The sequence below is a fragment of the Macaca thibetana genome, chromosome X (assembly GCF_024542745.1).
Source record: "Macaca thibetana thibetana isolate TM-01 chromosome X, ASM2454274v1, whole genome shotgun sequence".
Taxonomy (NCBI): Eukaryota; Metazoa; Chordata; class Mammalia; order Primates; family Cercopithecidae; genus Macaca; species Macaca thibetana.
This window is the reverse complement of record NC_065598.1, coordinates 72459844-72473572: the sequence shown is the minus strand read 5'-3', so window position 1 is coordinate 72473572 and position 13729 is coordinate 72459844. Positions and strand designations below refer to the sequence as shown.

General features: G+C 43.0%; 1 protein-coding gene across 1 annotated transcript in view; it reads right to left on the bottom strand.

Moving 5' to 3' along the window:
- MAGEE1 (MAGE family member E1) overlaps positions 1–13729 on the bottom strand; it is a 493295-nt gene that overhangs the window by 174135 nt on the left and 305431 nt on the right. The window contains exons 2-3 of the mRNA XM_050776313.1: positions 6642–7775; positions 4689–6605 (exon numbers count right to left, since the gene is read on the bottom strand). Of these exons, the coding sequence (XP_050632270.1) occupies positions 4689–6605; positions 6642–7558 (2834 nt within the window). The 5' untranslated portion in view covers positions 7559–7775. The remainder of the gene's footprint in view (positions 1–4688; positions 6606–6641; positions 7776–13729) is intronic.

Sequence of the window (13729 nt, the reverse complement as noted above, 5' to 3'; positions counted from 1 at the left end):
CGTGAAAATGGCCATACAGCCCAAGGTAGTTCATAGATTCAATGCCACCCCCATCAAGCTACCAATGACGTTCTCCACAGAATTGGAAAAAACTGCTTTAAAGTTCATATTGGACCAAAGAAATCCCTGCATTGCCAAGACAATCCTAAGTCAAAAGAACAAAGCTGGAGGCATCACGCTACCTGACTTCAAACTATACTACATGGCTACAGTAACCAAAATAGCATGGTACTGGTACCAAAACAGAGATATAGACCAATGGAACAGAACAGAACCCTCAGAAATAATGCCACACATCTACAGCCATCTGATCTTTGGCAAACCTCAGAAAAACAAAAAATGGGGAAAGGATTCCCTATTTAATAAACGGTGCTGGGAAAATTGGCTAGCCATAAGTAGAAAACTGAAACTGGATCCTTTCCTTACTCCTTATATGAAAATTAATTCAAGATGGATTAGAGACTTAAATGTTAGACCTAAAACCATAAAAACCCTAGAAGAAAACCTAGGTAATACCATTCAGGACATAGGCATGGGCAAGGACTTCATGTCTAAAACACCAAAAGCATTGGCAACAAAAGCCAAAATTGACAAATGGGATTTAATTAAACTAAAGAGCTTCTGCACAGCAAAAGAAATTACCATCAGAGTGAACAGGCAACCTACAGAATGGGAGAACATTTTTGCAATCTTCTCATCTGACAAAGGGCTCATATCCAGAACCTACAAAGAACACAAACATATTTACAAGAAAAAAACAAACAACTCCATCAAAAAGTTGGTAAAGGATATCAACAGACACGTCTCAAAAGAAGACATTCATACCGCCAACAGACACATGAGAAAATGCTCATCATCACTTGCCATGAGAGAAATGCAAATCAAAACCACAATGAGATACCATCTCACTCCAGTTAGAATGGCAATCATTAAAAAAATCAGGAAAAAACAGGTGCTGGAGAGGATGTGGAGAAATAGGAACACTTTTACACTGTTGGTGGGACTGTAAATGAGTTCAACCATTGTGCAAAACAGTGTGGCGATTCCTCAAGGATCTAGAACTAGAAATACCATTTGACCCAGCCATCCCATTACTGGGGATATACCCAAAGGATTATAAAGCATGCTGCTATAAAGACACATGCACACATATGTTTATTGTGGCACTATTCACAATAGCAAAGACTTGGAATCAACCCAAATGTCCATCAGTGACAGACTGGATTAAGAAAATGTGGCACATGTACACCATGGAATACTATGCAGCCATAAAAAAGGATGAGTTTGATTTCTTTGTGGGGACATGGATGCAGCTGGAAACCATCATTCTCAGCAAACTATCACAAGAACAGAAAACCGAATACCGCATGTTCTCACTCATAGGTGGGAATTGAATAATGAGATCACTTGGACACAGGAAGAGGAACATCACACACCAGGGCCTATTGTGGGGAGGGAGGAGGGGAGAGAGATATACCTAATGTAAATGACGAGTTAATGGGTGCAGCACACCAACATGGCACATATATACATATGTAACAAACCTGCACGTTGTGCACATGTACCCTAGAACTTAAAGTATAATAATAATAATAGTAGTAATAATAATAATAATACTAAAAGAAACCTGAAAAGAATAGAAAACTGATACGGAACTTAAGAGGTAAATGAAGCTCTATTATCAGAACCTCTGTCTCAGGAAGCTTGTGCCAAGAGTAAAACGATTCAGTGATGTGGGTGTTATATCCCAGGAAGAACAATAAGAATATATGTAATCTTTACAGATTTTTAAAAAGCAATAGTAGTAATAATATGATAAGAAGATATGTAATTATTTTAGATTATAACCATAGTAATAGTGATAATAACAAAGAGGCAAAGGTGGGAAGAGGAAAGGGGAAAGAGATGAGGATGATAAAGAAGAAGAAGAAGAGGAAGAATTATTATTAAAGAGTAGGAGGGGAGGGGAAGGAAACCAATAAAAACAGCAACAACTGTAGTGGAGATTGTGATGTATCACCCAGATGCCCCTATTCTTCAGGATCACAGTACTCACTCCTCCAGCGCTTGAGGGTGATGACAGCTGTTGTGTTTACAGTTGAGTATCTTTCTCGGGGATTACTCTCAGCTGAAAAGAATTGACTCTCAAAAAGTCATAGCTCCTTATCAGGAGGCAGTTGGCATCCAATGACTGGTCAGTATGGTGGGATAAAACTTTTGCCTCTTTTTCCTAATTTGGGACAACTTTGCAGGACCACACCAACTCCAGAGCTCCCTGTGGAATCAGTTAATTTATTTCCTGTGACTGAATCACTGCTCTACTTCTCCCTCTACACAATTCTGCTTCTCTTGCTCCCCACAGCTTTTGAACCAAAAACAACTCCCCAATAAAATTTCTGCAAGGAAATCACTTCACAGTCCCATTCCTGGAAAAAATCAACATACAACAATGTCACTAATATATTGCTAACTACATGTCAAGTGTTCTTGTGTTTTACATGTTAACACATTTAATCCCCAACATTATGGCATAGGTGAAATTATTATGCCCATTTTTACAGATGAAAAATGGAGGCACAAAGGGGTTAAGTAACTTGCCTGAGTAACTAGAGATGAGTAACTCTCATCTCTAGTATCAGAGAGAGCTAGGGTTTGTACTCAGGCACTTTGACTCTAGACTATATGCTCTTACTACTATGTTCTAATGCCTTTTTAACCTTGATACCATGGTGTTTGATTTCCAAGGTGTTGTTTAAAAGATAACAGGCTTTCTGTCTTCAATTTATTTAAATTTGATTTTGTTCAGAAAATGATACCTCTTTTCACAGGTACATTAAGAAGAAACTACTATGCTAAAATTAGAGTTTCTGCCCTCCCCACCCCCTTTAGTTTTTCAATACGAGAGCCAAAAGAATCCTGTTAAAACTAAGTGGTTTCCTGCCATTCCTCAGATCAAAAGCCTTAAAAAGTTTTCCATATCACTAATAACTAAAGCCAAATTCTTATATGGTAGACTAATTTTTTTATTCAAAAATATATGTCCTTCCTCTCTACTGGGCCCGTTCCTACATGTTCTTCCCTGTAGAAAGAGTACACTTCCCATCTCATTGACATCAAACTTGCCCATGTGACTTGCTTTTGCCAATGAATTATGACTATAATATGCCATATCTGAGCATAGGCTTTGAAAACTACCACATGGTTCCACTATGGCTCTTTTACCTCTGCCACAAGAACAGGTGTCCCATATATGTTTTACTCCTTTAGCCTGGTTACCTGAATGAAGACAATATAAACAGAATCTCAGACAGCCCATGAAGGGGATGTAAAATGAGCCCAAAATTTTGTTGTTGTAAGCCTCTGAGATTTGGGTACTTTTTAAAAAACCACAGCATAACTTAGAGAAAGCTGGCTCGTGCATCTTATTGAAACCATTGATGACACAATACCTCTGGCCCTCTGGCCTTACATCTTTGACTTTTTTCCTAACAGCATACATGAAGACTGAAATCCAGCCTTGAATCAGTTTAATTCATGATTGTATTAAGGACCCCACATTGGCCGGGCACGGTGGCTCACGCCTGTAATCCCAACACTTTGGGAGGCCGAGGTGGGCAGATCACAAGGTCAGGAGTTTGAGACCAGCCTGGCCAAAATAGTGAAACCCCATCTTTACTAAAAATACAAAAATTAGCTGGGTGTGATGGCACGTGGTCCCAGCTACTCTGGAGGCTGAGGCAGGAGAATTACATGAACCCAGGAGGCAGAGGTTGCAGTGAGCTGAGATCATGCCACTGCACTCTAGCCTGGGCAACAGAGCGAGACTCCATCTCAAAAACAAAAAAAAGGGACCCCATCTTGTCCCCACCCCACATACCTACCATCTTCCTTAAGGACCACCCTGAACACTCCAGGAATTGGTCAGGTGTGCCTCTTTTTAATTACCATAGCACTCTGTATTATTCTACTGTAGCACATAGTACACCATAATAAATTGGTGGTTTAAATTACCTCCCCCTGTACCCTATCCAGTCTCTGAATTCTTGGGCAGGTACTATATCTTGTAAACTTTTATACTTCTATAACTATGACCCACCACTGTGCTCATTGTATGAAAGCAGTTGAATAAGTCAGTGTATTAGCCTTATGTTTCATTTATTAATCTTTTATTGTTCATTACACTTTAGTACAGCAAAGCAAATACAGGTAAACATCAGTATTCTTTATATAATAGCACACAGAAAGGGAAGCCAGCCACAATTTAGAGTGCTTTTTCAGTTGTCAATATATTTGTTTGTTTATCACTTTAAGCTAGATTATTTTACTGGCGAATTTTTTTAAGCTTTTAAGGAAAAGCCTATATCTATAGCTATATGCTATATATTCTCTTCTAGATAATGCAACAAGATGGAAAGATTTTCAAAACATTTTATAGAGCTATCAAAACTCATACCAAAATACAACAGAGACAGCAAGTGGTCAATCACATTTACCCAATCGGACAATATATTAAAACAGTTGAAACACTTCCAGACACCACACAAGAACTAAATATGAAAAGACGTAAATATAACTGGAACACAAATACCAAATACAGTATGTACCCGCCCCCATCCCCCAATACATGAGACCTGAGGCTCTAAGGCCCCTTCTTGCAAGGCCCCTCTGACTGCCATGCATTCCTCTACCTGAAGTTGTGAACAAAGAATTGCCTGTGCCCAACATCAGCTCTATTGGCCTCATCTTCCATTGCCTCCCTGTACTGCTGTGGCCAGTCCTGTGGTTCCTTTCTGTGGATTCTGGCCACATATCGCAAGGCTTTCATCTTGGAGGTTTCCAGACGGGCTCTAGGACCCCATACAAACTCATATTGCACTGGATCACTGTCAGGAACCCGTAAACTGTCTATATAGCGCTGACTCAAGTATCGGCAGGTAATCACGTGCTTTCTCCCAGATTGAACCCCTAAGCCCCGCAGAAAGGCCCAGACTGCAGACTCCCTGGCATGGTTGCCCATGATAAAGATGAAGCTTAGGACCTGCATCAAAAAGTTGTTGCCAGGCCTGTTTGGACTGTCTACGATCTCCTCAGTTTCTTCCATCTCTCTTCGGTTGTACAGGGTATAGGAGTGATTCCTGGGATCAAGTACCACTAGTTCTGTCCCATAGACATGGTTCAGGGTGCGGGCAGCACGATTCAGGAGGTCAGGGAACACTTTGCTGCACTCTCGGCCAATGTAGTACAGAATTCCTTTCTTTGGTATAGGCAGCTTAGTTGAATCCATAAGCAGAAATAACTGCACCAACTTCCTTGCCTTGCTCTCCAATCTTGACTCAGGCCATGAATGTGGGGCATATTTTGAGGAATAGCTGGAAACCTCTGAATCAGGGGATGCTACCTCTGCAGCAGCTTCCTCAAAAAAGGGCCTCCTAAAGTGAGGGAGAGCCTGCCAACCCTCAGCAAAGGCTCTGGCAGCATCTTCTTCCAGAGCTTCATTGTATTGCTCTGGCCAATCCATAGGATCTTTGTTATATATTTTAGCCATGAACTTCAGAATTTTCATCTTGGTGGTTTCTAGGTGGGATCTTGGGCCCCAGAAAAACTCATACTCCACTGGTTTACAGTCAGTTACTGGTCTGTAGTCTAAGTAACGCTGCCATACAAACTCCACAGACAGAAGTCTCTTTGGGTTCCCAAAAATGGAAAGCCTCCTTTCCCGCTGCACCCCCATCCTCCAGAGCATTTCCCAAATCTCAGCCTCTTTGGCTTGGTTGCCATTCAGGAATATTTGGCCTAGAATCATCATCAGGAGGCCCATCTTTGGCCCATTTGGGCTCTCTTCTAACCCTTCAAAGGGCACAGGTCCCAGTTTGTTTAACAGAATGTAGGTACGTGCCTCAGGGTCAAGTTCTCTCAATTCAAACCGAAAAATGCACTCCAGGTGGGCTGCTGCTCGCCTGAGTATCTCAGGAAACTGGTTGCGATATTCTTTAACAATATATTCCCGCATTTCAGACTCCCGGATAGGGTACTTGCTCTGATCCTTCACCAGCAGGAACTGCAACAGCTCAGCTACATTCTGTTCCATAGGGTCCTGGGGCTTCAAGGTAATTGCAACCCGGGAAGTACTGAGGCCCATAATAGTAATGGAGTTGGGGCTCTCACAGTCTCTCAGGACCTCGAATTCTATAGGGCCTTCTGCACCCTTAGGACCCTCAGAGTCCGAGTCCACGGAGGCCTTGGTTACCCTAGGGCTTGGCAAAACAATGGAACACTTGGAGGGGTTCCGGTCCACAGAAGCACTAGAGCTAAACAAGGTGCTCGGGCCCTCACCAGGGTTGGGCAGCACGGAGCTTCCCGGTCTGTCAGAGGCAGTGGGCTGCACTAAGGTGCTTGGGCCCTCACCAGGAGTGGGCGGCACGGAGGTGTCCGATCCATCAGAGGCAGTGGGCGGCACAGAGGTGCTCCGTCCCTCACCGGGGGTTGGCAGTACGGAAGTGCTTGGTCCCTCACCGGGAGTGGGCGGCACGGAGGTGCTCAAGCCCTCAGTGGCGGTGGGAGGCACAGAGGTGCTCAGTCCCTCGCCAGGGGTGGGCGGCACGGAGGTGCTCAGTCCCCCACAAGGGGTGGGCGGCACGGAGGTACTCGGTCCCTCACCAGCAGTGGGCTGCACCGAGGTGCTCAGGCCCTCGGTGGCGGTGGGTGGCCCGGAGGTGCTTGATCCCTTACCGGGGGTGGGCACCAAGGAGATGCTTTGTACGTCAGAGGCGGCGGGCAGCATGGAGGTGCTCCGTCCCTCACCAGGAGTGGCCGGCATGGAGGTGCTCGGTCCCTCATCAGGGGTGGGCGGCACGGGGGTGCTCAAACCCTCAGTGGCGGTGGGCGACACGGAGGTGCTCAGTCCCTCATCAGGAGTGTCCGGCACGGAGGTGCTCAGGCCCTCAGTGGCGGTGAGCGGCACGGAGGTGCTCGGTCCCTCACCAGCGGTGGACTGCACGGAGGTGCTCGGTCCCTCATCAGGGGTGGGCACCACGGAGGTGCTTGGTCCCTCAGAGGCTGTGGGCGGCACGGAGGTGCTCGTTCCCTCACCAGGGGTGGCCGGCACGGAGGTGCTCGGTTCCTCAGAGGAAGTGGGCGGCCTGGAGGTGTTCCGGCCCTCAGAGGCGGCAAGCGTCACAGAGGTGCACAGCCCCTTAGAGATGGTGGGAGGCCCGGAGGTGCTTAGGCCCTCACTGGGGGTGGCCAGCAGGGAGGTGCCAGGTCCCTCAGAGACGGTGGGCTGCCCGGAGGCGCTTGAGGCCTCAGAGATGGTGGGCGGCACAAAGGTGCTTGGGCCCTCAGCGGAGGTGGGCAGAACGGAGGTGCTTGGGCCCTCAGAGGCACAGAGGCCCTGAAGGATCTGGGAATCGCTGGGACCCTGGGGGACGTCTGAGCCTGGCATATCAGCGGGGAAACCGGGGGCATTAGGGGCCTGCATTTCGTCCCAGCTGCTGTTGTGCGCAGTGGCCTTCGCAACGCGGCGGCGGCGGCGGCGCGAATTCTGGCTTACCAGAGACATGGTCCTGCCGACCGGCGTGTAGGAGCAGACACAGACAGGCCCGCGATCTGGCACAGACGACTGGAGGTGTGTAGGTGCCTCGGCACAAAACTGCCGCTAGCGGTAATGATGTTGCTGCTGCTGCCAGAACCAAAGTTCCAAGCAACTTGCTGAAGCTGAAATTAGAGGTGGTGGAAAACGCAGGCACTGGCCAGCAGTGAATGCTAGTCTCAGTGTACTCTGCTTCTCACACCCCGCCCTCTGCCGCAGTCCGCGCAGGCGCAGACTGGCTCTGCGGCAAGGCGAAATCGCCCCGCCCCGCCCCTCCCCTGGGCCTGAGAAAGTGGATGCGGTGGTTCTGCACCAAAGGAGAGCACTAGCAGAAGGGAAATTTTGGTAGGGTGAAACAAGGAGCTTAGAGTAGATGCATAGGGAACAAAAATGGAAATAATAATAAATACTTCTCAGATTTAGGGCACGATTGGAGGGCTTCTAAACAGAGTGCCAGGCACTTAATAGATTCTCAAAATTGGTAATTATCATTGAGATTTGCAGTTTTCCCGAAGCTGTTTCAAACAAAATGTGCGTTGTCTCTGGAAGGGTAGAACCCCCATCCCTGACCATGTCTTTTCTATCACTTTCTCCATTTATATGTCTAACTCCTCCCCTAATGCTGTGAGCTAGAAAGAACTCTTACCTAGAGGGTCTGAATGCCTGATATTTAGTACCCATTAGGGAGCTTCGAACAAGCTTGAAAAACCCAACATTCCTAGCCCAAACTTTCCCAGTCCCCCAGGCTTTAGTGGGAAAGCCACTAACACTCTTGAAAATTTGTTTAATTCTTTCACTCCACAATCATCTGCTCATTTAATAGAGCTTTTGTGAAAGTCAGTTGAGATACCGAGTGTTAAGGGATGTTACCTTAACATACCTTAACATGTTTTGCCCTATTACTTTAGCACTTTTGAGCAGATCCAACCCTGATCCCTTTTATTCATTCATTCCACAAACACTGGTCATCTATCCAGAAGTTACAGAGTTCATTTCTTTGTCATCAGGGAGCACCCAGTGTAAAAATGGGAGTCAAAGAAAAAGTGAAACCAAATTTTCTAGAAGTTTGTAAAGAATGCAGGGGAGGCAGGGTCAGTTCTACCTGTAGGTGCAGAAAAGGCTTCATAAAAGAGGAGATGTTTAAAAAGATGAGTGGGTACGTATTTACCAAAAGGACAAGGATGAGAAAATCATTCCAACTGAGAGTAGCATGGCAGCAGTGAGTAAGAAAGAAAAAACTGAAGAGCACAGGCAGGCTGTTTTTAGAAGCAGGGGAGAGGGAGGAAGAGAGATAGAGGGAAAACACTAACTTTCTGACACTCACGCAACCAATACAGTTTAGCTTACCACTATTGACCCTCTATTGATATGATTGTATCTTGCTGCAAACATTTATTATATGTTGTCTTTCTTAATATCTCCTCAAAAATCTGGGAGTATACTTTTTTTTATACTTTAAGTTTTGGGGTACATGTGCAGAATGTGCAGATTTGTTACGTAGGTATACACGTGCCATGGTTGTTTGCTGCACCCATCAACCCATCATCTCCATTAGGTATTCTCCTAATGCTCTCCCTCCCCTATCTCCCCGCCCCCTGACAGGCCCTGGTGTGTGATGTTCCCCTCCTTGTGTCCATGTGTCCATGTCCCTCCCCATTGTCCATTCAATTCCCACTTATGAGTGAGAACATGTGGTGTTTGGTTTCCTGTTCTTGTGTTAGTTTTCTAAGAATGATGGTTTCCAGCTTCATCCATGTTCCTGCAAAGGATGTGAACTCATCCTTTTTTACGGTTGCATAGTATTCCATGGTGCATATGTGCCACATTTTCTTTATCCAGTCTGTCATTGATGGACATTTGGGTTGGTTCCAATACTTTTTTTTATACCTCTTTAGGAAAGGGAAAATAATGGCTACAGTCACAATGTGTCGCCATCTCCATCTCCAATTGGAGAAGCAATCCCTTATATGCATAACCAGTTCTGGTTCTGTGAAGTCCAATGCAGTTATTGTGCCTGGGGCCTATTCAGAATGGGAGGCACAAAAAAACCTAAGATATTTCTAAACTTCAGCAACAGATATTCCTAACCTAGGGCACAGTGATTTTTAAAGACCCTGAAGTTGTTCAAACCTATAAACTAAAAATTTTTACCTCTAGAAATATATTCTAAAGAAATAATAAGAAATATGTGCAAATATTTAGCTAAAATGACTTTTATTATATAATTTGTTCTAGTATAACAGAACTGAAAACTAAATGAACGTTAAATAACTAAAGAGTATTTAAAGAAATTATGGTAATAAAAATGGAATACCAGTAAGTCATTATAATAATATCAAAGAATTCCATTTCTAATAATGTGTAGTTGATTGTAGCAGCCCTGGGGGGGGGGAAAAAAAAAAACCTAGAAATTTAGGTAAAGAAACCCTTTAATGGCAACAAAGCCTACCAATACAGCATCAGAAACCTACAAAGGCAATGAGGACTTCAAGAGTAATGATTTCAGAAAAAAGGGAAGTGCAAAGAGGTGAGTCATACATTGTATACAACCTTGTCACTTAAGGAATTTAATGATTTGCAAACTGATAATTTGGAATTCTGAACTTACTGAAATAGTACATCAAAAATGAAGGCAAAATAAATACATGTTCAGAAATCAGTGCTGAGTAAATTGATCACCAGTAAGCCCAGACTGAGGAAATACTGAAAGATTCTCATCTGAAACTGAAGAGATGCAAGAAGCAAACAGTAATAGAAATGATAAATATGTGGGTAAACAGACATATTGACAATGTGAAACAATAATAATAATATGTTTTTGTGTAATTTATATGTAGAATTAAAATATAGGAAACAAGTGAGTGCAAGAGATTTGGGGACTGATCAAGAAAAAATATATTACCACAAGTTTTCAGTAAAACAAAATGAGTTTTTGTTGTTTGTCTGTTTTAGAATTTCAACTTTTATTTTAGATTCTGGGGATACATACGCACGTTTGTTACATGGGTATATTGCATGATGCTGAGGTTTGGAAAACAAATGATCTCATCACCCAGGTAGTGAGCATAATACTCAACAGTGAGTTTTTCTATTTTTTTTTAAATGAATAAACAGTTTATTAAGTGAAATTTAATCTCAGATTAAAAAATAAGATCCAATTCTATATAAACATGATACAGTCTCCAGGAAAGAACTCGCCCATACCAGACCTCTGACCTAAAGAACTGTAAGATAATAAATGTTGTTTTGAAACACAGAGGTTGTGATAATTTGGTATAGCCTACAATAGAAAACCAGTAGACCAGAGGCACAAGATGGGGCTGAAAATCTTAAAGAAGCAATTATATCTACAAACACTGTTCCCCATCCTTTATGGCCAGGACACTGCCCCTTCCCGCACTGGCAAAAAGGGGGAGGTTGATTCTCTGTAGGAGCTAAGCCAGAGTTGTTCTAGGTCATCAGGCAAAGCTGAAGATAAGGGTAAGCTACCTTAAAATCCATAAAGTGAATAATAAAAGTCTCCCAGCCTCTTTTTTAGCTCAACTCTCATACTGCTGGCAGCCAAACACAAATACTTCACAGAAGAGCTTAGAGAACCCGCCCTGGGGAAATTGATGAGCCTAAGAAATTATGCACAGATACTGACATGTGTTTCTGGCAATGAAATGGTTGCATCCTCACTTGATTACCCTACAGTAAAGACCTCTGCTTGGCAGGTTGCATCCAAGCAAGAGCTTTCAATAGCATTTTTTTTTTATATACTTTAAGTTCTAGTGTACATGTGCATAACGTGCAGGTTTGTTACGTATGTATACTTGTGCCATGTTGGCATGCGGAACCCATCAACTCGTCAGTACCCATCAACTCGTCATTTACATCAGGTATAACTCCCAATGCAATTCCTCACCCTTCCCCTCTCCCCATGATAAGCCCTGGTGTATGATGTTCCCCTTCCCGAGTCCAAGTGATCTCATTGTTCAGTTCCCACCTATGAGTGACAACATGTGGTGTTTGGTTTTCTATTCTTGTGATAGTTTGCTGAGAATGATGGTTTCCAGCTGCATCCATGTCCCTACAAAGGACATAAACTCATCCTTTTTTATGGCTGCATAATATTCCATTGTGTATATGTGCCACATTTTCTTAATCCAGTCTGTCACTGATGGACATTTGGGTTGATTCCAAGTCTTTGCTATTGTGATTAGTGCTGCAATAAACATACATGTGCATGTGTCTTTATAGCAGCATGATTTATAATCCTTTGGGTATATACCCAGTAATGGGATGGCTGGGTCATATGGTACTTCTGGTTCTAGATCCTTGAGGAATCGCCATACTGTTTTCCATAATGGTTGAACTAGTTTACAATCCCACCAACAGTGTAAAAGTGTTCCTATTTCTCCACATCCTCTCCAGCACCTGTTGTTTCCTGACTTTTTAATGATCGCCATTCTAAATGCTGTGAGATGGTATCTCATTGTGGTTTTGATTTGCATTTCTCGGATGGCCAGTGATGATGAGCGTTTTTTCATGTGTCTGTTGCCTGTATGAATGTCTTCTTTTGAGAACTTTCTGTTCATATCCTTTTCCCACTTTTTGATGGGGTTGTTTGTTTTTTTCTTGTAAATTTGTTTGAGTTCTTTGTCGGTTCTGGATATTAGTCCTTTGTCAGATGAGTAGATTGCAAAAATGTTCTCCCATTCTGTAGGTTGCCTGTTCACTCTGATGGTAGTTTCTTTTGCTGTGCAGAAGTTCTTTAGTTTAATTAGATCCCATTTGTCAATTTTGGCTTTTGCTGCCATTGCTTTTGGTGTTTTAGACATGAAGTCCTTGCCCATGCCTATGTCCTGAATGGTATTACCTAGGTTTTCTTCTAGGGTTTTCCTGGTATTAGGTCTAACATTTAAGTCTCTAATCCATCTTGAATTAATTTTTGTATAAGGAGTAAGGAAAGGATCCAGTTTCAGCCTTCTACTTATGGCTAGCCAATTTTCCCAGCACCATTTATTAAATAGGGAATCCTTTCCCCATTTCTTGTTTTTCTGAGGTTTGTCAAAGATCAAATGGCTGTAGATGTGTGGCATTATTTCTGAGGACTCTGTTCTGTTCCATTGGTCTATATCTCTCTTTTGGTACCAGTACCATGCTGTTTTGGTTACTGTAGCCTTGTAGTATAGTTTGAAGTCAGGTAGCATGATGCCTCCAGCTTTGTTCTTTTGACTTAGGATTGTCTTGGAGATGCGGGCTCTTTTTTGGTTCCATATGAACTTTAAAGCAGTTTTTTCCAATTCTGTGAAGAAATTCATTGGTAGCTTGATGGGGATGGCATTGAATCTATAAATTACCTTGGGCAGTATGGCCATTTTCACGATATTGATTCTTCCTATCCATGAGCACGGTATGTTCTTCCATTTGTTTGTGTCCTCTTTTATTTCACTGAGCAGTGGTTTGTAGTTCTCCTTGAAGAGGTCCTTTACATCCCTTGTAAGTTGGATTCCTAGGTATTTCATTCTCTTTGAAGTAATTGTGAATGGAAGTTCATTCATGATTTGACTCTGTTTGTCTGTTACTGGTGTATAAGAATGCTTGTGATTTTTGCACATTAATTTTGTATCCTGAGATTTTGCTGAAGTTTCTTATCAGCTTAAGGAGATTTTGGGCTGAGACAATGGGATTTTCTAAATATACACTCATGTCATCTGCAAACAGGGACAATATGACTTCTTCTTTTCCTAACTGAATACACTTGATTTCTTTCTCTTGCCTGATTGCCCTAGCCAGAACTTCCAACAGTAAGTTGAATAGGAGTGGTGAGAGAGGGCATCCCTGTCTTGTGTCAGTTTTCAAAGGGAATTTTTCCAGTTTTTGCCCATTCAGTATGATATTGGCTGTGGGTTTGTCATAAATAGCTCTTATTATTTTGAGATACATTCCATCGATACCGAATTTATTGAGTGTTTTTAGCATGAAGGGCTGTTGAATTTTTTCAAAGGCTTTTTCTGCATCTATTGAGATAATGATGTGGTTTTTCTCTTTGGTTCTGTTTATATGCTGGATTACATTTATTGATTTGCATATGTTGAATCAGCCTTGCATCCCAGGGATGAAGCCCACTTGATTATGGTGGATAAGCTTTTTGAT